The sequence below is a fragment of the Aulonocara stuartgranti genome (genome assembly GCF_965226115.1).
Source record: "Aulonocara stuartgranti genome assembly, chromosome: 11".
In the NCBI taxonomy this organism is placed as follows: Eukaryota; Metazoa; Chordata; class Actinopteri; order Cichliformes; family Cichlidae; genus Aulonocara; species Aulonocara stuartgranti.
Window position 1 is genome coordinate 16,918,791 of NC_138947.1, and position 25,590 is coordinate 16,944,380.

A 25,590-nucleotide genomic window follows, 5' to 3' on the forward strand; every position below is an offset into this window, starting at 1 on the left:
TTGGGAATGTAGCACCAGTGAATTTATTTGCAGATCGTGATAACAAAGCCATTTTACCAGCATCTTCCTCCCCTCTAAAACCTCTGTTCATGCAACAAGAAAAGAATTCCAACAGGTTTTTCACTGCACACTGTGTTTCAACTTCTGTCCTTGTCTTGTCCGTGTCATTACGCACTGTGAAATTCATTAGTTGTCAAAATATCTTGTATCTTTAGCTATTGCACTTGAAGATAAGTTATTTTGAATTCTTTGAAGAGAAGATTGGGTCACAGTGGAGATAATAAGCTGCTTCTTTACAAGCGATAGCCAGAATAATAATGTTGGTGACTAGTATCTGTGCATGCTAGTCTCCTCGTGGAATCAATAGCACTGTGAAATCAATTGCACAGCAGGCTTAGCAAAGGTTTCCTGCTGTGTCCGAATCAAAAAAACAAATAAAGCTGAAAGAAAAATGAGACAAGCATCATGCTGTAGTGGGTTTGTTACCCACTGACAGTATAGCCAGACTCCAAATACTCAGGGAAGATAAAAGAATCAATACAATTTAAAAGACTTCTCTAAAATATTATCAAAGAATAAGAAAAGAAATAAGAAGCTTAACAAAGCAACCACTGAACATAAAATTATTCAGGACCGTTAACTACAGCCTCAGGTACTAAAACTTAAGGGACATAAAAAGAACCACTGGAGCAAACTTTGCAAGCACTTGTCTTAAAACTAAGAAAATGGACAGCAAATTCACTGTTAGTGATCTTTACTCACCATATACCAACAGCGTGTAATGATCAGCAGCACGACCATAGTCGTTCTGGGCCTGGCACAGGTATGTCCCGTTGTGTGATTGGCTAAGACGGGAAATCTGAAGAGTAGTGCCAGAAATCTCTGCCCTCTCAGGTAAGGTGTCATTAATCTTGGACCACTGAGTGTTTCTGGGCCTGTAAGAAATATGAAACCTTCAATCAGTTATCAAAAGTCAACCGCGATAGCAATGGTAGGAGATGACCCAGGGCTAACATATATAAAGAAAACAGAATTGGACCAAGCACTGAGCCCCGGGGGACCCACATGAGTGGTCCTGTTGAGGACATGCAGTTCTGAAGTGCTAGTTAGATACGTTTGATGAGAACCATTTGAGTACCACCCAGTTCCATAATCTGTCAGTAAAATGACATAATCAGTGCTGTCAAAGACTGTTGATAGTTTAAGGAGAGGGCGGAACCCTGATTCCTTAGCATCTTCACATATATGGACATTTAAGAGTCACCAATTAACCTGACATACATGTCTCTGGCCCAGGAAACTGGACTGCCCAAAGGAAATTCATACATGTACTACAAATGCCCTAACTGACCAGAATGCTGGAATCTTCTAACTTAAATATTATAGGTTTTAGCTTTAGATGTCTAATTTTTGCAGTTTGTTATTATACCTACAACAAGCAGTGGTATTTGCTATCATGATTGGAGTTTGGTGGAGACCTGAGTGCTAAAGTGAAGCTCTCAATCTACCCTCACCTATGGCCACAAGCTCTGTATTGTGACCAAAAGCATGATATTGCAGATATGTGTGGAAGAAATGAGCTTCCATTGAATGAGGTTTGGGTTCTGCCTTAGAGATGTCATGAGGAGGTTAGTCATTTGAGGGGGGCTGAGGGTAGACCTCTCTCCTCCACATTGAAAGGAACCAGCTGAGGTGGTTCAGTGATCTTACTAGGATGCCTCCTGGGGCCTCCTAGGTGGGGTGTTTCAAGACCCTAGGGTAGACCCAGGACACTCTAGCCTGTGAATGCCCCTGTGTTTCCCCTGATGAACTGGACGAGGTGGCTGGGGAGAACGAGACCTCGGCTTGTCTACTTGCTGTCCCCGTGACATACACGTTTTGAGTAGCTGCATGTCTTTTATCAGTTCAGAAACGTTCTACCTGCATTCCCTGATCATTGCTCTGCATCTCTGCTGGTATGTGGTTTCAAAATGACAAAGCAAGCTGTATTGTTTGAAAAAAGAGATGTCTTGTGGAAAAAAGATATCTCAAGATAAGCTTACATTGTCATGGCTCGGCTGTGTGGCAGGCAGGAGGAGGACCCAAAATGCAAAACTCACACACACGGGGATGAACTCAAAAAGCAGCTTTATTGCTGACAAAAGATAATAGGAGATACCAAAACTAAACTGGGAAAAACTAACGTAAAGCTCACCAGGAAACACGGGGGAATCACACACAGCATGAGGGAGCACGCGACGCCGAACAGAGGGAGACTCAGACAGAAATACACAGAGGGTAAACGAGGAAAGTGGGCACACACGGGGAACACAGGTGACACTGACATAACGGGCTGGGGAAACATGAAACAACCACAAAGGGAGACGAGGGCTCATAAATACACAGAGGGGCACACAGGGGGTAAAAGCCATGAAGGGAAAACACTTAGGGAACAACACAACAGGGCAACTCAGAAAACATGGCTTAAATAAAGAACAAAATACAAAAATACATGAAAACTAAGAATACTGGGCCCACATGGCCCAGGACCATGACATACATGCAGTAATCACACACTTTAGTTCATGTTTTCTGAAGAGACGACTAACCCTTAGGTTTTACCTTGATAGTAGAAGAACGAGGTAAAAGACTGGCCTTAGTTAGCTGTTAGTGGCCACTGTATCTCTAACATGTAACTTGTTGTTTGTCCAAATAAAAATAACTTTATTGTGTAATTACTTTATGCTTCTATGCTTGTCAAATAAAGAAGACAGGATATAAGGCTGCTCAAGATTTAGATCAGCTCAGAGGCACTTTTGACAGAAATGGTAGTTAGTTAATAAGTAATGTAATTTATAACTTCTTTAATAATCATTGTAGTCATGCTGTTATTAAATTCACGGGATAAAAATATGGGTTATTGAATCAAATATTTCCAAGGACATTGCTTAACACTGTCAGCAAGTACCTCGCATAACAATGCAATGGATACAATACGGATAGTCTGAAAGATATTTAATAAAGCCTGAAGAGCTAAATAATTTTAGAAGCAAAGGAAGTCAGTATCAGATTGACTTTGGCACTACCAGAAGTGGTGGCATGATAAAAAAAAGAGGTGAAGACGGAGGGTAAAGAAGCCCATAGGGTGAGGTTGACAAGAGAATGAAAGAAGGGTCTTGGAGGAGAAATCGTGGCAAGCGAGGGATGCATCCCGATAAATAATCATGAGATATGTGGTTAGAGGGCAGCGAGTGCTTGAAAGAACTGGGTAAGAGTGACAAGGGGGCAGATGACAGAGTAAAGGGTTGTCAGGTGTTAAGAGTAGGAAAGAAAACAAGAAGAATGTATTACAGGTAGAGTGAGGGAAAAAATGTGTAGTAGGAGTTGAAGTGCAGAAGCAGGCAGACAAAATGCATTGGTCACGAGGCTGGGAAGGCAGAGCAGATGGGAGGTACAAGGATTACAGACCCCCAAATCTTTGTGTGTGTGTGTGTCTGGCAGGGTTTCATGGCTCTTGCCACCCTGGCCAGATTACAATCCTGACTCATCTGGAATCTAATCCCTCAGGAAGTCTAATTAAACCACCTTCTTGGTTCAGCATAGATGCATATACACAGTTTCTCCCTTTCCACACTGATGTTTTAAAACAAAATCTCCAGTTTTTCCTCTCTTGCAACAGCAAACTTGCACTCTTACTCTGAGTAATCCCTTACAAAGATAACACACAAATAATCAGGCTATCAAGCTAAATGAAAAGACATTGTCTGCCTTAATCTCCCCGCCTAGTAACAGACAGACAGTGAGTGTACCCTTCGCCACAAGGAAGTGACATATAATTAGTAATTAATGCTTAACAGACAGTTAACAGGGCCAGGGAGCAAGCGCGAGGGTGACAAGGGTACTGTAATGTGTGTGTGACTGTGTGTGTGTCTATGGGTGTGCAGTCCAGCATGAGATGAGGGTCATAGTCCAGTGCTGCCTGAAGTCCCATCCCTCACTGTCACATACACACACGCATACACAGTGTCCCCAACCAGCCGTTACAAAGCTTTAGTGGGGCTATAGTCAATACACTTCTCAGCCAGTCCTAACTGTGGGATTTCACTAAATTCATCACACTGACACACACAAAAACACACATGCACACACTTTAGCTGCAATGGGCTTTACTAGGGAGCTTTAGCGGACCCAATGCCCACAGACAGACAGACAATCTAGGGGAGGGTTTAAGAGCTTAGGCCCCAATACCCTTCTAGAAAGTGCCCAAAGGGCTGCCAACACTCTAGAAAAAGGCTTCATTTCAAGGTCGGATCTTAAAATTGTTGACTGCTGATTGGGTTTGGGTAACCTCACACACAGTGCATACCATGTCCACATTTAGACAGAATTTTTTTGTATCCCCTTACACACTTCCAATATCCTATCAGACACAGTCTAAAGCGCCTCTTCTCTTTGTCCTTCATGCAATAAAATATGGATCAGGTTTTTATCCATCTGTCAAACGGTAAATGTCGGGTGAAACCACTCTTCTGCTTTTCATCAAAGTCAGAAGAACACTGCTACGTTCACGTGTCCTTACATAACAAGAAATATATTACGTGGTTTAATATTGTACATTTACACGTGTAATAGAAGATAAATATGGCTTACAGCTCATATTTCAAGTCCATTTCCCAATATTTTCAATAATAAGTATTGATATTTAGATTTCTGAGCACAGTACCAAGAACGTACAACAAATACAAAGATAAGTCTATGCAATATAGTAATTTCACAGACACAAAAAAGATGGCTGAAATTAAAAGTACTTGATAATTGCACTCAGTTTCTGAAGTAGAATCCTGGAAATGAAGGATCACAGTGAGAAATTATATAGAAAGAGACGAATGTGAAAAAAGTATTAGACAAAAACAATGAATCTGTTGTAGCTTTCTGGTTAAGAGTGCCCAAGGTCTCGCTGATTTTCTTCTTCCTTTAGAACCAGTAATGTTGGTTAAGCACACATGTTCTCCCTTCTGTGATAATTGCTTTATACTCACACATTTAGGAGCTGCCCAGGAAAACCTGTTTTCTGTTGTGAAAAGCTCCACTGGAGCAGGTAGAAGTTATTCAAGGATGTTTCCACAATAGCAATTAAGAAGGAGATTTTTCTTTAAACGAAAGTGGATAGTAATTACTTGGAAAATAAACAGTAATATATTTCAGAGACGCTCTCTGTTGGATAGTCACAGATCACCTACTGCACCCAATTTACCTCTATAGCCCATAAATGGCAAAAAGGTTTTGGTAGCACCCCTTATCACTTCATTGTTGACATTGTTGACAGCTAACACTTTCTCTGAACCTTCAACAAATCAAAATTTAAGTTTACTCTGATAGATTTTTTCACATATTTTTGTTCTTTGAAACATATTAAAAGAAAACCAGTAAACAAACAAATACATTTAACTCTAGTGTTACTGGGGCGCAGTAACTTCAGCTCTTTTGCAGTTCTTTAGGGTTTCTTGTTATTCAATTCCAGCTCGTTCTATATTTAGCTGGTGGGATTTAATTATGATCTATAATTAATGGTCTGGGTAAATGTGTAAAACAGAGTTCTGCTAACAGATTGGCAGAGATAAAGTCAAGCCTTACAAATCTTTAGCAATATTAGAAATGAAATGTCATTCTTGTAGCAGCAGCTCAAAACAATTCCACAAAACTGTGTTAGACACGATTCAATTTTGCTAAATTTTCTATTTGTAAGGATTGATACTGAACTCTGCAAACTCCTGCACGCCCTTGTCAGTCAAACGATGTTTGCGTACCCTTAAACTAATTTGTCAAAACCCTTTGCTTTGTCGAGGCAAACAATTTATAATTTATGATTACTTCATCTGGAATTCATTTTAAAAATTATGGAAAAATCTCTCTCTTATGACAGCCTGCAACACTTTCACAAGTAGCGCCTGAAACCAGATGGCAAACAGAACTTTTACATATCTTGTGAAAAGTAAAGCTAAATTCATTTGTCATGAATGTGTTATCTTCGTAATGTGTCCTGGTAAATAATGTGGAAAGCAAGACAAAAGCAGCACATTCTTAATGTAAAGCGCACCAATGCCAAGCTGTTTACCACACATACATATACAAATAGACTTACAGAGGATTCCCAGTGACAGAGCAGGTGAGGGTGAGCGAGTCGCCCTCTCGCAAAATGCCAGCAGGAGGAACAATTCGAACTGTAGGTGCAACTGTAGAAAAGCAGAAAGGAGGAGGGTGACATGAGTAAGCATTTCAGAGAAAAAAACAGAAAAAACATTTCTCGATCCGAATGATGCAAGAATCAGACAGGAACAGGAAAAAAAATCAAGAAAGAAAAAAAGAATCCGAAACAAAAGACAGGTAACAGAAAGGGAAAAGTTAGAACATGGAAGGAAAATTGTCTTTGACATCTGTTTCCAAGGCAACCGTGCGACAATCCTATGGTTTAGACACCTGTTATCATAAGCAGCCCACCGCTCCAGCTTCAGTGCACTTGCTTCAGTAACAGAACAATCAGGAGCCAAATCCACACCCGCGGTTGGTCATTATTGCCAGTTTTCTGGCTGGAGGAGCATCCAGGCAGAGATGTTAATGTTTGTTGATAGCTCACCAGTCTGATCTATCAACAAACATTAATATAGAAGTGGCAAATTAATTGAACTCACAAGGCCGATGTAAACATATTCGCCAAATATGAATCATCCACATCTATAAATATTTACATATGCCTGGGAAATGTTTGACTATTCAAAATGATATATTGTTGGATCAAGCAATCACATCAAGCTGTCAGGAACAGTGAAGATAGAACTAATGGAGTTACTGAATATGGTTGACTGCTGAAATTCATCAGATTAATATTGGGGGAGAAGAGAGACCACACTGTATGCACTTTTATCTTGTATTCTCATCACAGTTTATCTGCTATAATAATGCCTTTTATCAATTGCTGCCCACAAGACAATTCCAGTATGGAAGGAAATAGGGATCCACATGAAAAAACTAAACAAAATGAACTTTGCACAATCTTTGTTTTTCTAAAAAAAATAATAAAAAAAATAAAAATAAAAATGTGCCACGATTTCTGTGCTGGAACATGTTTTTTGTTTTGTTCTGTCCCTGTGTAGTATTTTCTGTGTCTTGTCACCTGTCTTATTAGCCTTTTCCCTGGTGTGTATAGCTTGTGCGTTTTCCCCACAGACTTTGTTATGTTGTTGTTCCCTTTTCCTGACCCCTGAAATACATGTGGTACATGTCTTTGATGTCTTGCCTCTGACACACTTTTGCTCCATTATCACAAGACTTCAAGGCGCACCAGTAGCATTTCAGAAATGGAGCGTTTAGTCTGCATGGGTTCTTATATTCTGAAAACTGACCAGATTCTCTATGCCGTCCCCATGTCTAACTTCCTGCCCTCCTCATCTGCTCTGCGCTGCTTGACGTGACTTCCATGAAAAAGTAGAAATTCTGAGGGGAGAGTAATTTTGGGAATTTTTCCAAAGTGTACTCTGGTGGGATCAGAAGCATTGTCTTTTGCCTGAGTGGCTGCAATCAGCTCCGGTGGTTAGGTTAACAGAACCACATCCTGTATATTTGAGTGTCCCTTGTTTCGGTCCTGCTAGCACGCTGCTTTTGATTAGTCTCTGTCACTTCTGGATTTTGTTACTGAGACGCATTTCCCTGTATTTTCCAAAAAGTGCCTTCTTTTTTTCTAAATTTTAATCTTCCAGTCCATTTCAGTTTTTGGCTTCACTTAGGCAGCATGCAAACACAGTAGTACAAATTAATATCTTCAAATCAAAACACTGAGCTGAAAGCAAATATTTGTTCCTCCTCACATCAAAAACAAACATCAAAAACTTGACAAGCTTACATTTGATTTTCTCATTTTATACACTGATTCTACTGAAACAGACTTCAAAAAGAACCAAAAAAAACCCCCCAAACAAATGCTGACAATTTAGTGTGGCATAAAATATATAATACAAAAACCCAGGGAGTTATCTCTTTCAGTAGTTTTCCCGCTTTGCCTCCTCTAAGAGGACATTACAATTTAGTGCACACAAACTTGTGCAAAGACACCAGCAACAAAAAGACAAAGTCAACGTAGGGCAGGGATTGTTTCACATACTAATATACTCCACATTTCTTTCACTTGATGTTGTTTAGCTGTTTAAACAACAGGCCAGGAGCCTAACCTGGCCGTGTTCCTATCTCTGGCAGCTCCCTGCATGACAAGATTTGTATAGAATAGAATAGAATAGAATTCAACTTTATTGTCATTGCACATGCACAGGTACAGGGCAACGAAATGCAGTTTGCATCCATCCAGAAGTGCTTAGTGATATAGATATATTACAATATATATTAGCAATAATATAGATATGTGAGTATATTACAGAAATGGGTCTATTATGGTATGTTATAATGTACACGGTATGAAGTATGTTGTGAATATTCTATAACTATAAGTATGTACAGGCTGTAGTGAGTACAAGCTATGTACAGGATATGAACAGGATATAAATATGAAAAACTATACAGAATATGAAATAAATAACTTTACAGAATCTGGGATATACAGCTATACAGAAATGGGAACTATGCAAGTTGTAAACAGTTGTAGGATTAAAGATTATCGAATGTACAGAATGATTATTTACACAGAGCTATACATTAGTGCAGTTAAGATAAGTGAGGGTGTAGATAGTTTCTACAGAGGCTATATAAAGTGCTAGTGGTTGTGAGTGGTGGTTCAGTCCATGTTATTATTGTGTTTGAGGGTACAGTTGTCCATTGTGGGTGTGTATGTTCAGTCCATGAGTTTAACGTGGGTCAGATGTCAGGAGGCAGAGTTCAGGAGTCTGACAGCTGTGGGGAAGAAGCTGTTCCGGTACCTGGTGGTACCGGTACCTGGTGGTCTTAATGAGTGCAGGTCTCATACAGGGCAGTTCTGAATATCACTGTTAAAATCCTGGACGGTGTATAAAAGAGGATCATTCTAAAATGAGATATCACCGTTTGAAAAATGAGGCTGCTAACCTGACAAAATTATTGCTGGCATTAAAGTAAAACACTATAATGAAGAGGCCTGAAGTAGCAATTTCAGTGACAGCAATACAGATGAAATAATGTTTGTTTTGAAATATTTGGCAATGAACATTATGTTACTTAATTTGTCTGAAAGATGGATAGAAATTGTTTGGAGGCACACACACACACACACACACAAAAGAAGAGAAGGGACTTACAATAGACATCCAGGCGATAATGCCGAATCCTCTTCTGCCCATTAAGTGCAGGGTGGAATGCCTCACAACTCAGAGCTGCCCCATCGTCTTTCCTTTCTACCGGGATGCGGATGGTGCTGGACACACTGAATGTCTTCCCATTGTCCTGCAGGGATACCACGCCTGGAGACAGGCAGGGGAAGCAGGGGGGATTGAAATAATGGAAGTAAATAATACCGGTGAGGTGGTCAAGAAACATTTTAGCAGCCAAAATATGCCTGTTCTTACTTTCTCCCTGCTGAGACATCACACCTATGTTAGGGGACTGTGAGCTGCAGGGAGAAGGCGAGATGGAGGAGAAGAAGGGATTTCGCTTTCTTTTTTTTGATGAGAAACCAAAGGGGATAGAAAAACTGAGCAGAAAGAGAGTAAGAAGTGAGGGATTGATGAATGAGCTTTTTAGAGCATCACCAGGTACCTGTAAAGGGGAGGATGAGTGGTGAGGGAGCAAAGAAGAGATAGAGAGAATAGAAAGCAATTTGCATCTATATTTCATGGCAATTATGAGCAGCAGCACAGTTTGTTTTCCGATAGTAAATCAACTGAATGTTTTGTCTGTGTGCGAGCGAAAGAAAGAGAGAGAGAGATAGAGGAGAGAGAAGGATAAAAGAGAAAATATGCATAACCCAATTGAGATTTTAACTGAGCCAGACATGGAGAGAGAGAAGGACGTCAAAGGAACAGGGTGAGAGAATAAAAGGAAAGGAGAGAGGGACGCACAGAGAGAGAACGAGGGCAGCAAAACAAGCATGATTGATGCGTGTCTGTGTGTGTGTGAGAGGGGTGGGGTGGTGGGGGCAGACATGAAAGAGGATGATAACAGCGCGAGGCAGATGCAGAGTGGAAGAAAGATGCAAGAAGAGAGGAGGAGGAGAGACAGACGGAGGGAGGAGGAATAGTGGCAGCAAACTAACGGGACTTGACATGGTCACGTATTGGGAGTTTGTGCTTGTTTAGGCAGAATACAATATACTTATATTGCACTGAATTTTCAATTATTGCTGGCAAGAAAATGAAAGTGAGCTTAATCGAGGCCTGAGAGGATGCTAGCGTGTGCAGATGAGCAAGAATAAGGGTGCGGCGGGAAGATAGCGTCTTAATTAAAGAGTACTTCTGATATCTGTTGGGATCTGCTTCTAACCTTTGGTGTCACAGTTCGTTTAACTCAGGGCCAAAAGAGATGGGTGGAAGAGAAGAGGCGAGAGAAAAGAAGGGAAGAGAAGAGAGGAGAGAGAAGCATTAGGAAACAAGATAAGACAACTGAGGTAAAAGGACAGTCCCTGTCTGTCTCTTGGACTCTTAAAGTGTTGTGTAGCCAACAACTACGCCGAGGAGCCTCACGTCTTTGTCAGCAGTGAAACTTAAAGGAAAAAAGAGACTGCTTTAAAAGAAGGTGAAGAAGTTAAGCATAAGGACATGGAGAAAAAACACAGAATGACGGTGACAGGTGCGTTCTGACAGAGAAAAAGAGAAGAGACTGGATGAAAGAGACACCCGGTGTCAGACAAAAATAGAAGGTAAAAGAGATGACAGCTGACATGAAGTTTAAAAGGGCAAAACGCTGCTCGGTGCATGTCCAATAAGCTGCTGACAACAGATTATCGCGCTTTATTTAATCTGGTCCGTGCAGAGCTATCTGAAGTTACAGATAAATGAATGAATTAATAACAATACAAAACACATCTGACACCAGTTTGTACTTTTGAACAATACCGTCTGCATTTATTAAAAACTGGAGATAAAACCGAATAAAAATAATAACAATGAGCCTCAGTCAGAAATGCTTTGCATGACTTAGTCCCCAAGAGCTGTTTTGTTGTTGCTCAGTCAACTAATAAAGTTTTTGAGCAATTTAAATCAAACACAAATGCTGATTTAACAGAAAATTAATTAAAAAAAAATGGGTGGGTGTAAAAACAAACAAAAATGATTTCTCAGGGGTTAAATAGGTTGAAGGGCCATGGAAAGATATTTCCCAGATGTATTATTGAGCAAAGTGCTCCTTTAACTGAGGGAACCCAAAGGAGACAGAGAGTTAGAGACGAAGGATAGATCAGGGTATCTGACTGATGGATGGCTCATAGATTTATCAGCAGCAAAGAAGTAGGGAAAGTCAGATGTTGAATTAAAAACTGTCTTCACGAAGCTGTAAAAGAGATAGCATGGGAAAAGAAGAAAATCAGGAGTGCGCGAGGCTTCTGGCAGTTTAATATAATAGTGTGCTTGTCAGATTACGTGCAAATAAATTCAACTGAAATTAATTTTCATGAGAGATTAGCTTGAGAGAACGGACAAAGTCTATGTATATGTTTTCAGAATGAAAAGATGTTCACTGTAGTGGACACGGAGAGGCAAAAGTGTTACATTATTTAGCTGATGTTGATTTAATGAACACAGATTTACTTCTTCAATTAACTTGAAATAGAAGGAATACTACTGTTCCAGTCTCAAAAGAAGTGCTGTTAATCAGTTGGAACTTTAGTGTTGCCTATAAATATTGCACAAAAGAAGTGGATCAAAATGTAGAAAGTGGTTTGGAGAGAAAAAAACATGGCAGCCCCACAGCCCAGATGCACATTTCCCTGCTCACTTATCATTCACCTATTTTTTTACCTGCTTCTATCAACACATCCATCTGCTAGTCCCCAATCAACCGATCAATCACTCATTCTTTTATTCAGCACTCAATCTGTGATATCACCCAACCATTCTACTTCACCTGCCCTTTATTACCCAATTAACTCCCTCATTTATCTCAAACAATCATTTGAGCATTCATCAGTCCATCTGTCAGCCATGTACCTGCTATCTCCCGTCCTTTACGCATCCATCGCAGGGTGGCGGCCGGCTTGCTGCGTGGTGACACACAGGTGAGTTCCGCCTCGCCGCCCTCCACAGCCTCCTGCTTCACCTCCACTGTGGGTGTCTCTGGGGGAACCAAGACCGAGAGTGTCGCCACCTGGTGGTGCGTGGAATCTGTGTAGAGCTGGCAGAAGTATCCGCCCTCATCGGACACGCTAACGTTGGTCAGTGTGATGCGAACCAGCCGTTGCGTGAAGAGCACCATCTGGAAACGGTCGTCCTTCAAGGCTGGAATTGGGCAAAGACAAAGAAGAGAGTAGGAGAGGGAAGAGGGTGGCGCGGAAGTGAAACCGCATGAGTTGGCATTGTTGAGGATACGGAGAAGAGGACCGTGAAAAGGTGGGAAAGAAAGGGAGGGGTGATGAAAATGACATGGAACAAAAATATGGAATCGGTGAGGAACTCAAGAACAAGATGATGGGTGGTGAGTTCAATAGTCAGCAAACAAATATAAAAAAAAAGACAGTTACAATTTATAATGAAATAAGAAACAAAGCTACTTTTGGCTGCTCCCTTAGTCATGTGGGATCACCACAACAGGAAGCGCTGCAGGTTTTCTTTGGCAGGTTTTCTTCTTGACACAAAGGGATTTGTGTCTCCTCCCAAGTCAGGCAGAATCAGGCAATCTTACGCTTGTTAAGCAAATGTGCAATCCACTACACTAATATGGAGCCACTGCTAGTTATAATGTAAAGCATTTATTTGAAATCTACCCACTGTGTCATTATTAATTAAACCCAAAAAACGTATGTAGATCTTTTTACATTCACGCAGACACACAAGCTATGACTGCTAAGGATGCCATATTTTACAAATTTTCTGTTTTCATACATTTTACTTGGCAGGCTTTCATCTTGGTAAATCTATCAATTTTACATTTTTAAAAGCATATCAGAAAGCTGACATCTAGTCCCCACAAAAGGTAATTTATTCTGCAGGATGCAAATTCTCCACAAGAGGGAGCTAATCAGTTGGTGACAAGGTAGTCCCAACTGGTCAGTTATTAGGATCCTGTATTCTACTTTGATTGGCTACTTTGTTGTGATCGGGACAGCTGATAAAACCTGAAAAGACATTTGACTTCTGAAAGGTTGCGCAACAGGTAAAAGAGCTCGGTGTAGACTTGGCTAAATCAATAAACGGGTCTGGTGATGGGTAGCTTAAATGGCCACAATCTGGCCACAATCAACCTTCCAAAGCTATTAAATATCTAAATTAAAGAGATTTAGATAATTGGCTGCTTGAAAGGAAACACTAGATCAATGAAAAGCTCCATACTTTCTTCATTCAGTGTGTATAAACAATTTTGCCTAATATCTTGAAAAACACAAAAAACCTCTTCATACACTAAATATGGTAAAATCGTAACTTGAAAAATAAGCAACCAAAGGTGTCAGGGAGATGTGGTGAAGCAAAAAGCACTGTGATTGTCTGTGAAATATACTGGGTAGAGTATAAAAACAAGTTAAATAGAAAACTCACTAAAAGACTACAGACAAACTTGGAGTCGGCTGGACTTTTATTCAGCAAAATGCAGGTTTTTGCAATGAGAACCAGACTGAATGAAATTGCAACATAAACTGCACTTAAAGCGAAAGAATTCTTTTGACAGGACTTTTGTGCAGTGACAGTGCTTTTGAGGATCTTCGCCTCGTCTGCTTCTGTAAGCCTCAGGTGGTCAGGCAAGTGTTCAGTCAGACATGGTGAACAACATAACAACCTGCTTATTTGCGTCAGTCTTATCTAACCTTGATGCAAGTTTTGGGGTAACTTTCTGTTATTTTTTGAAGTGAGGGGTCAGCACAGATAAAGGACATTACTTTTGCTCAAGAAATAACCATCAGTTCAGGAACTCTACACGTATCTTCTATGTGGGCAGAGATTCAGAGGTCTTGAGACAGGCTAGGATGAACCTGTACAGCAATGCAAAATAAAAGCAATTAGGACGAGTAGTTGGAGGGCCATTGAGGCAGCCTGTTACTAACCAAGCAAGAACAGGTTGCTGGAACTGCATGTATTTTTATTACAGCTAAGATTAAAATTATAGGTCCAAAGTTACAGGTTGGGGTGGACTTCTGATATGACTCTAGTTGAATCAAATTGGCCAAGTCTGGTTGAAAGTACTTTGCAAATAACAGGATTTGCTTTTTTTTTGTGCATCTTTGAAAATTCAGTGCATTTACATTTTGTTTGCAGTATTTTGAAAGTATCTGTCAAACAGCACAAGAGAACTAAAGGCTGCTTCAATAGAGGTACATGACATTTTGATCATTGGAATCAGTTGCTTCGTGGCCTCATGATAGTTTGCGCTGTAACAGCAAACAGTCAGTTATATCTCACCAACTCTGAAACAAGAGTCTTCCCCCTCTGTTTGCGATGTCACTCCCATGAACAGCTTTGCAGAGGAAAAAAAATGACAAAACATGGGAGAAACTGTGGCTGCGACAGCACCCCTGTTGATTTGCCGCTCGGGAATTGATAGTGCTGTTAAATCCAAAGCTTGGTTTGATATAGAAAAGTTCATAAACAGTTTTGCAAAGTCAGTCTCGGTGGAGCAGCTCCAGGCTGCACATTGATACAACATAACAGATGTCTTGGTTCACTCATTTCCAGCTTAGAGGGAGAGTGTCGTTCATTTCCCCAAGCAATGATTGGACTTTGGTTAACTAGAATGCATTCATTCGCTCTCTTTGTAAGTGCATGCTTTTTCCTCTCTAAGCCCATGCTTAATTAGCATCTGGCATTTTTATTGTTTGTCTTATTAGATTTTAATCATTATTGTTTTTACTTTCTCTGAAGAACTGAAACACGCCATTTATTTCATTTTTGGAAAGATATTAAATTCAGAGGCACAAACTTTTGAGTCAGAGATACGTGCTGAATACTACAGTTGTGTATAACATACTGTGTAGGTCAAACAATAGAAAATAACAAAAGGCATCAAAGGCAACAATTTTAAAGCCAATCCCGAATCTCAGACCAATAAGCTACAATTACTAACCATATAATCCAAAAAGGAGAAAAATAAGAAAGGACAGTGACATGAGGGATGAGGAGTAATGAAGATGTAACAACTTTTCCTTTGTTAGCAAAGAAAGAGTACAATCAATAGGGAGAAAAATGCTGATAATGACAAATAACACCAATAACAGTCTGTGGTTGACAGTAGTTTCATGTCCATAGATTCTCATAAATACCTTTGAGACTCACTTTGTATTGACTTGGCTGTGAAACCTCCCTCATGCTCCATCTCTATTTTATTCTGTCCCTCTCTTCTTTCCTTTGTGTTGGATTTGGCCTGGCCATCTCGCAGGACAATTTACAACACAGAACAGACACTACGGTATAGATATTAGCTTTGCGGGAGTGTGTGCATGCTTGTGTGTGTGTGAGCGAGAGTGAGCAAATGGGGATGTAGAAAAACGAGAAAAATAGACTACATAATGCAGCAGGCAGGGAAAAATAATATAAAGACAGAAATCCACAGGAGACTAAGAGAGCAGCCTGGGGCAATGGAGTTAGTCCACTTTTCTTGGAGGTACACCACACTAATCTGTCCACCCCACCCCTAAAATTTCCCCTCCATCGGATGGCAATGAGAGCATTGTTAGAGAGCCATTCCCTGCAGACAGGTAAATCTTTTTCCCCCTCTCTGCACTAAATGGCAACTAAATGTCAGACTTCTGTTCAAGTCCAAGTTCACCATGATTGTCCTATCTCATTTGCATGCTGAGGAGAGTTGGCAATAAGATGAGAAAGAGAGATATGGACAACTACGGAGAAAGGGTCCATTTAGTTAGTTCTACTGCTCTATTATAGCTCTCTGTCCCCACAATCTCATAAAAAACACCCCTGACTACTTGCTCACTAGCAAAACAGGCAGTCTAATTCACTGCACTTAGTGCAGCAGCTCTGTTTGGGCAGCTAGTGTGGAATACATCAGCAGAGAAAGGTCTTAGTTTCTTAGCCTGTAATCTGGGTGGCAGATGGGCAATAGAGTGGAAGTGATGGAAGAAATGGTGGAGGTGGCGAGAGCCAGAGTGAGGTGCAATTTACACTCCCAGAAAATGTCCACAATGAGGCTTTTTTTGTTCTTACAGGAGCCAAATTAGTTATGGGAAGCCATCAATGCTTTATAGCTTTGCTAGACTTTGGAGCACTTCCTAATGCGGTGTCTTTCTTCAGCAACTGATCCTCCCTTTCCTTATTCTCTCTGTGGCTGTGTTTTTCTTAACCCTCAGCACCTTTTCTCATTTCCCTCACTCTTTTCTTTCTTTCTCATTTTCTCTTTCATTTGAGCCTTCAAACCGCTTCTTCTTCCTCGTTTTGATTAGGCCTCATCATGCTTTCCAAAGGGTGCAAGTCCAAGCCTCGTGGGAGAGCAGACGGAGCGACTCTGTTTAAATACTTAATGGAACTTACCGGCAGCGTGCTGATCTGATAGAATTGGGGGGAGAAGGTTTCCCAAAGCAGCAACCTCAACTACCCAATTACGTCCGCTCCGTGATCGAGGTGACTAACAAGTGAAGGCTAAGTGTATGGAACAAAAGCACTGGAGTGCTGCACCTGTGAACAGTGAAACTACGCCTGCAACTGATTTTTGTTTTTACTGATTTTTCTCTCATCTTTGCATTCTGTTCAGAAAACTTTCATTGACTGCTATTTTGCAGACTGTTCCTGTGGGGAGTGTGGGAGTGTTGATTGTCGGATCAATGTAATTACAAGAACTGCAGGTTTTAATGATTAGAAAGTTGAAAATGTGTTCAAGTGCAAATTTTCACATATATAAATATCACACTAGATGACTGCAATTACAACTTTGAGGTATAAGAGTCTCCTTTTTACTGTGGTCAAAAGCAAAGGGTTTTAAAAAGTCTGAGCATTGCACCTTGTACCACCTCACCAAGAAAATCAGCTCTTGATCTATTGGCCGTTCATTATTTTGACATTAAGCTTCTTTTAGCATTTTACAATTTCTACCTACTTACTGCACACTGAAAAACAAACTATTAAACCTTTAAAGCTGCGTGAAACTGCCAGTGGCATTAAAATAACTATTAGGACCTTAGACTGTCTAATGCACAAACACAATGTTTTGTAAAAGTCAAATTTTAAGATGCTCAGATAAGAATTCAGAATTATTGACTTAGCAAGAGTTGCAGATTGGAATTAAAATGCTAATGTGTACGATACTCAGGCGCTCAGAAACAGTCATCAAGAGCAGCTTGAATGAAGTTAGCTCAGCAAACAGATTATCTGTCTTATCACCTGTCACGCAATTACAGCAGCGAAAAAATCCTTTTCCAAATAACAAGTAATCAAAACATATTTCTTGGAGTAGCTAGGCACTATAGAGACGAGTGTTCTGCCACTTGAAGGAAAGAATTGGATCTTGGTATGTAGATCTTCAATAAAGTAGACACTGTTGAGAAGTTTTCACAATAGAAAGCTCCTTGGATGAAAGATGAGCAAGTGATTTTGCTGGGGGATTTGGGGTTTTCTAGTTGGCTGCTCTTCCAAACAGATAGAGATGATTTTTACGCTTGTTGCAGACTGTGCTTTTGATGTGATTTTGGCGGGGGCGGCGGTGGTGGCAGTGTGGAGACTCCTGTGCATAATAATATCATGTATGCTCAAAACCAAGCAACTGTGAACACAATTGTGCTGGCCCTTCGTTACAGAGAGATTGCAGCAGCTAGCTGATTAGCTGGTTAATAGGATTTTGTTTTCAAAGTTTGTTTGGTTTTAATATTAAATCCAGCTCACTAAATAAGGGAGTTAAACAGATATTTTCCTCTTTACTGATCAGTGTCTATGTTTTTTGTGCTTGTTTTTTTTCTCCTTGAGAACTTGTTCGCGTTTGACTTGAAGGAAAGGGGCTCAGCTCGGAGGAGACCAGGCGACTGGTGTCTTATATGCCTGAACTAAACACATACACCATCCTCCCCTTTACTGTGAACATTTACAAGCCACAGTATGAAACTGTAGCCTTAAGCCCAAACTAATGTCTTATCACATAGATTATGTAGTGCATAAATAACACATTTTTTGGTTCAATTAAGCTGCTACACACAAAATTCAAAGCAATGTTTAATATCCTTGATCGCTGTTCTTTTGCTCAGAGGTTTCCTAGCAGCATTTCTGCTGCAAATCTGGCTAAGGTAGCAACTTCTGCCCTTAATTAGTAAGAAAAAAAAAACAGGTAGAGTTTGCCTGCCCCGAGGCCCTCAGTGAATTCTGCTTTCATTAAAATATTGGTTACAATGATAATTTGCCATAAAGCTGTATTTAAAAAAACATGTGATTGTCAAGGCCATGCTCTAATGAGGACTTTAATAAGTTCTGATCTCATCACTGGGGTTAACAGCAGATTATGCAGAAAGCTTCGAACTGTGCTTTTAAAACAGATAAGTAGTCACACTGTTAGGGCACACAGTAAACCCATCTCCTAATTTCACGTGGTGGTTAGCTGACTTTCTAATGTGAAATCACTTCAAAGGGAAAATGAGGACATTTGCGAGAAGAAAAATGTAAAATGAAAGTGTTGGTGAGTCACTGCTAATGTGTCTAAAAGGCTCGCTTTAAATGTCACCAAAGGCAAATACATAGACAAGGATAAATTAGGTTTGTCTGCAGAGACCAGCGTGCACGCAGATACACACCTCGCGTGCCGTTGAAGAAGAGAGTCTGGCGGCGGGGATTCTGGATGACCACGATTGATCCATCGTAGTTCTGCAGGCGGCAGGAGATCTGAGCCGTACCCCCCTCCAAGACTGTTACATTCTCTGCTTGCACTGCCTGACAATGGGCTGAGGGAGAGAAAGAGAGACGTAAACATAGTGATACAGAGGTTGGACAATCCAGAAGAAAGAAGGGGAAAAGAAAAGAAAACAGATTGAGGGAATAGAGAGTTGTTCAATTCTCTTGAGGTTGAATCTTTTAAAATATAGTACTTAAAGGATGATTCATTTGCTTGCTATTCATCACACAGACACAATAATGAAATAAATGTTGAAGAGGAGGGAAAAAAGAGAAAGCGATAAAGTGATTGAGAGCAAAAGAGAAGCCACCGAAGGACTCAACAGGTAAAAGAAGGTTCTCGAGCACTGCATTCATACGATAATAAGATGGATGATTATAATTACTGCTATTCGTTTCTTTACATGCACAAACACACATACAACATCCACATTGCTTTGGGCTAGTCTAACAGAATGCATCAACAAACACATTTGAACAGATAACGCTTACATCTTTAAGTGGCTGTTTGTCTCTTGGGCTTTAGATACATGCTTGAATGGCCATGCATAAGCACAAACCTGGTGGCATACAGCCAAACACATGTGCACACAACTTAAATTCATTCAAACAGATGACCACACTGCTACCCTGTCACTACTTGTGTGTATATGAACAGTTTAAGTTGCAGCAGCATTATTGTACAAGTCTGTAATTGGCCAAAGTGCCGAGCTATGAAACCAGGATGGGAGCTTTAATTGGACTTCACACATTCTTAATGCCATTTCTCTACCAGGTGCATTCTAAACCCACTGATTACACTCCATTATCCAAATGAAATGGTTCTCATAGGGACACTTTCATGTACACGTGGTTGGAAAAGTACGCAATAACAAATGAGCACAGACACACAAGCACGTGTGCACGGAAAGTGACTTTCACAGTCCCAAAAACTGTCTTACATAGTCTTTCAAACAAACTTGTCTGGCTCCTCCAACTCAATATTTTTAGACAAGGGGGCTGAGAAATAGCAGGGAGCCTCTTTGATGTTGCTGACAGCTCAAGAGTCAGTAATGAGGAGGTTGATTATGCTCTGATTGTTGCACCCTCCATGTTTGTGGGTCAGGCTGTTGACACGACTCGGCTGAGTCACACCTCCCGCTGAGCACAATGGACACTGAGAGCCGTCGTTTGAATTCAAATGATTTGCGGAGCAATTAGTCATATGGTTCCAGCCAGGAGTGGAATGTGATTGCCTTGAAGAGAGTACCAGCTTGCTGGGCCTCCAAAACTAGTATTTACCAATTTGCATCTCCATTTGCATTCCCTCTCTCCCTGGCAATGTGTTGGCTGCGGGGAGGATTTAGAGGAAGAACGACACCAATATTGAAACACAGTGATGAAGCAGGCAATGAGAAGAACTGATAAAGACGGCAATGTTATATATATTTCACCGCTGTGTCTAGCAGTGTCTCTGAGCGTTGTAAAACACCTTCAGAAAGCAAGAAATGTTGTGAGACAAACAGACGGCAGCTGCTGTAGTAGGAGTTGCTGACTTGACTGCTTTGGGCCAAAATAAATGTCTATATCTGCAACAGAGTGTGTGTCCTGAGCACGTTTTGCATGCATGTCTGTGTGTGCACTGGCTGTGCATATGCAGGTGTTAACATATTGCAATTAAGCTACTTTGACATCATCTGATCCCTGGAACTTCATCCAAATCTAATCCCCCTTTGATTATAATCTTTTTTAATGAAATACTCAAAGCCTACACATTCATCACGTCAGGGGAAACACAGAGACACAATGGATATTGAACTGAAGTCAGAAAGAAACCAAGGGGGAATAAAGACAAAGGAGACTCTAATACTTTATGGAATGGAGAAAAAAATCTTGACAATTACCACTAATTGTAGTCATTATTGCTCTCATTCTCTGCATCAATATTGTGATTCATATCGGGGGCCATCAGGGCCTGCCACTGCCATCCCAATTATTTTTCTAATGGCTGTTATTACTCATCACCATAGAAACTGGGCTTGGCCACCATTGTCTTAAACAGATGTAATTGCAAAAGCGCTGCTTGACAAAAACAGTGCCGGGTCTGCGCGTGACTAGTGACCCATCGGAACCAACAGAAAGCGTGCCCTTAAGAGCAAGACAGAAAGTGGTCAAAAGTTCGCTTCTGGGCTGAGGCCAGAGAAACTAATTAGCTGTCCATTTGTACACCCACTTCTCCTGACAGCTGTCACCTCTTCAAAGAAAATTAGCTGTGGTGGGATGGCGGTAAAGCACAAAGAAAAGCGGGAAAGAAAAATAAAAATTAAAACTCATTAGTGGCTTATGCATCAGTGATGACTGACATCCGCAGTTGCTTTCTGAGAGATGCCACCCAGAAACACCTGCTGCATGCTGGTGTATGATCAATCTCAGCAAAGAGAACGAAAGAGCAGAGGGATATAGAGATGGCGGGGAATGAGGGCTCTAACCAGGAAATGATAGCAGGGAGTTAGGAAGTGATGGTTCGGGTATAATAATGCAGCTGGTGGGGGCTGGACGAAATATGCGAGAGATGACGCATATTCTTCAACTCCCGCTCGTAACGCAGCTGGGTACAGCACTTTAGTTTGACTGTAGGTTTTATAGGCTGCCATTCACATCAAGGCCATGAGCCTGTGCCTCTGATCACCAGCATGGTACAATCCACAGAGGGAATGAGAAGGAGGGGGAGGGAATCAACCTCTGTGACAGAGGTATTAATCTCGGCCCCATTAAAATCTGTGCCCATAATAAAATACTCCACAAGCGTCGACTCGTATTAAGAGAGAATGGCGAGTGCAATCGATATCATGGTAGTGCACTGACGGTTATGGCAGTGGATAAATAAAACTGGATGGGGAGCAAAAACAATCACTTCTCTCTCCAACCAAGCGGGGGCAGTATTTTATAGCAGTGAAATTCCTATCATTTCCCATGCCACTGCCCCCGCTGTCACAGCCCTGGAAAAGAAAATAGAAACCCTTATTTACTATGGCAGGAGACATCCAAGAAGGGCCATCATTTCAAAATACATAAACAAATAAATAAATAATAGGCAGGCAAATTCATAAGACAAGGGACCCATCCTAATGGTCCCACAATAGGGTGAGTTATTAGCCAAGGGAGCCGGTGGGTAGTGGGACAGAGTGAGGGGATGAAAGGAGGTGTAGAGAGCTAAAAGAAGGGGATTTGGGAGGCAGCCAGGTGGACTGCTGGCTCACCCTTGGTCACGGTAAATTCTAGAAACTGTCTCACTGGTGCAGGGTTAGCAGGCTGAATTACGGCCTTGCTGCGTCTCTCTCACTTGGTATCACTCTCCCCTTAACTCACTCTCTCCATGTCTTTGAAGGTGGAGAAAGGTGAAGATTGAACAGAAAGACAAGCCACATAAGAGATGAACTGTCTCCATTTGCCCCAAACAAGCCCTCATGTATCCTTGAAGAAGTGCAGTCACTGTCTCCCTATTCATTATCTGTCATTATCTTTCAACTGGACGAGGGCCAAGAGCTTGTGTTTTCTTTGCATGCTGGTCACGGATTTACAAGGGAACTGGTGCTGTAGACTACAATGCATAACCCCTGATGTTGTTACTGCTTTAATTAAAACAATAACAGCAGCTCATAGTTTCCACTCATAAGGGCTCGTCCTTTGGCAACTTCTCCATCACTTCCCATCTGGATGTACATATTTTTTATCTTGCGTTATCCCGTGAGTCTGCGAGGCAAGTCGGTTTCTACGGTATGTATGCAAATGAAGTGTGCAGTGTTTATATGCGTGAGTGTATATTTATGAGCATGTGTGTACAAACACTTGCTCTAGGTTAATCACAGAGTTTTGCAGCGTTCCGACTCTATGAAAAAGCTGACTTTGACGTTCTTCCACTCCAAACCTCCCACTGCAGACCCGCAACTCTCTCCCGTTCCCTCTCCCCTCTTTCTCTTCCCTGTCTAAAATTATCGCTTTATCTCACAGGGAGGCAGAACTCTGCCAATCAAATCCAGTTCCAAGAAAAAAAATTCTCCCTGTACATAAATAATACATAATCCTTTACAAATCTCGCTGTCGTCTCTCTCATTACCTTTGTTCAGTCCCTTTCTGAAATCCTCTTTTCCCCTCCTAAGCTCACACTTTCTTCTCAGTTTTTGAGTGTACTACCCTGTCCCCGATTTTTTACTTCATCCACAGCTCATAATTCTCTCCTCCCGCTGTCTTCTTGTCTAATCTCATTCTCACATCTCCCTCTTTCCTCTTTTTATTTAAACCCAGAGTCTCTCCATCCATCTCCTCCCCACCTTTTGCCTTATCTAATCCCTGATTCTTCGTCATTCAGCGTTCCTTCTCCTTTCGGCCCATCTTCTTTCTCCTTCTCATCTCCCTTATCTTTTATTGCATCGTTCATCATGCATCTTCTTCATTAATGCTGTCCTAAAGGTCCCCTTTCCGCTTCTCTCCTGGGCCTCCTTCCCTGTTATCTCTAGTCTCTAAACTCTTTCTCCCTCTCTCTTTTTCTTTCTTCATGTAGTTTTTTTCCTGGCTTTGCAATAGTTTCATTCTGAACTCCAATATGCTTTCATTCCCCTTGCAATCTCTCTCAGTCTTTCTCTTTTTGTGACTCAGTGGGAATCTTTTCCTGCCTCTCTGCTGGTTCCATCTCCACACTCTCCTTCCCTAAATGTGATTTGTTCTGCAGCTCAAGTCTGCAGCATAATCATGCTGTTTTTATAGTGTGCGGGGAGAGGGGAAGAGAAGGAGCAAGGGGAAGACAGAAAAAAGTGAGAGGAATGAATGGGACAAGAGGGCAAAACAAAAATAAGTGGAGCAAGAGACCGAATGTTTCAGTTTCCCCTCTTTCATCTTCTCTACTTTCTCTTCTCTTAATTACTTGTCATATAGCTCAGCCCTGTCCCTCTATCCTACCCTCTTTTTTCTCTGTGTTTTTCTTAATCTCTCTCTCTTTCTCTCTCTCCAGCAGAAACTTTAGACCTCATTTCATCCATCAACCAATGGTGTGCTATTAGAACTGCACTGCTAATCAGCAAATCAGCATAAAATTGTCTCTTTTCACTCTTGACCTCTCATTAGAAACATTTACTTTCATTTATTTACATATTTCAAATCCCGTTTTTAGCATTCTGATTTTGCTCCCTAGTCACACTGCCTCCATCCTCCATTGCACTGAAATCTTATTATTTTACTGCTCTCATCCCCCTTTTTTTCCTCACACCTCCTCTCCTCCTTTCAACACATTTCTCATTTTGACCTTTGCATCTTTAGGTCTCTCTAGCCCTTTAGCGTATTTCAATCACCTCATCCCTGCCTTGTCCCATACCTTCTTCATTCCTCCCCCACTGAATTGTATCTGTCTGAGCCCTCTCTGCTCCCCTTGTCCACCCATCCCATTACTCTTTTTGCTCCCTTATTCACCTCCTCTTATGCTTCACAAATTACCATCTCTTTCTCTCTTTTCTTTCCCCTCCTTTTCCCCACATTTTCTGACAGCCAAAGCTGGTTAGCTCCATCTACTCTGCAGCGTTTTACGGCCTGAGTCTGTCACAGTCCCAACAACCCTGCAACAATGGCCACCACACATACCCCAACAGCAGCTTAAAGGAAATTTACAAGGCTGTTACAACCACGGCAACTACACTGGAGATTCAACACAGCCAAAAGCACTGGTTTTAACACCCCTTCAAAATTTTCCTTTGGTGTGTGTATATTGGGAATATCATATGTGTGAAACTCATGGATGTGTATGTGTGGGAAATAGAATGCACTGATATGTGCATTTATTTAAAATCATGTGTGCGTACTCCTTTGAAACGGCGCATGCGAGAGAGTGTATGTGAATGCTCATTGAAGGCACAACTCGAAACTGCTTTGCTGGCTTGAAATTTAAACCCCGACTGCCAAAAGCTGACTGCCAACACAAAAACTCCTTCTCCATATAGATTATTCCCCAATTGTTACCCCAACCCAAGACCCCCTCTACATTCCATCATAGTACCATCACTATTAATGTCACTTCAAAAGTAATAGAATTTTTAAATGAAGGGAAAAGGATATTGTTTACTAGTGAGTAGCAGGGAAACAACATCTCCTCTGCTTTAAATTCATAATAATAATGACAGGAGATATTAATAGCACAGCAGCAACTCTACTGCTGATCTCACTCCACTTCATCTACTGCTCTGGTTTGTGTTCAATCAATCATCTCTTGGCTTCAAATCTCAATCTCATGCAACTCTTTTTGAGGTCTTTTAGTGTCTTGTTTCATCTCTGTACCATCCGCTCCATCTCTGTCTTTCTTCCATACACACACAGAGTGCACTGTTCTCCATCTCTGTCTTTCCATTTCACTTTTTCTGCCTCTGCAGCTCCCTGCCTCCCTCACATACAGTACAAGTGTCTGTCTGGCCAAATCGTGTTTTCCTTGTGTCAGTCTGGCTCTCTCTCAATATTTGTCTCTTGCACTTCACTCTTGCACCATTCTCTCATACTCTGTGGGTCTAACGTTCTCACATTAGGTTCTTGAACCACACTCTTGCTTTCTCTATGTTTCATTTGCTTTCCTTAAGTCTTCAAGTTATTCCCTAGTCTCTTCATCTCATGGGGATACATGCTTGTCTTCATTTTGTCTCTCTTTAACCTTAGATGCAAT

General features: G+C 41.1%; 1 protein-coding gene across 6 annotated transcripts in view; it reads right to left on the reverse strand.

Annotated features, from left to right (window-relative positions):
* Positions 1-25,590, reverse strand: part of cadm4 (cell adhesion molecule 4) — a 168,533-nt gene that overhangs the window by 17,916 nt on the left and 125,027 nt on the right. For all 6 annotated transcript variants that reach the window (XM_082551642.1, XM_082551644.1, XM_082551645.1 and 3 more), the window contains exons 2-6: positions 18,818-18,964; positions 12,096-12,383; positions 9,255-9,416; positions 6,122-6,212; positions 763-935 (exon numbers count right to left, since the gene is read on the reverse strand). In XM_082551642.1, the coding sequence (XP_082407768.1) occupies positions 763-935; positions 6,122-6,212; positions 9,255-9,416; positions 12,096-12,383; positions 18,818-18,964 (861 nt within the window). The remainder of the gene's footprint in view (positions 1-762; positions 936-6,121; positions 6,213-9,254; positions 9,417-12,095; positions 12,384-18,817; positions 18,965-25,590) is intronic.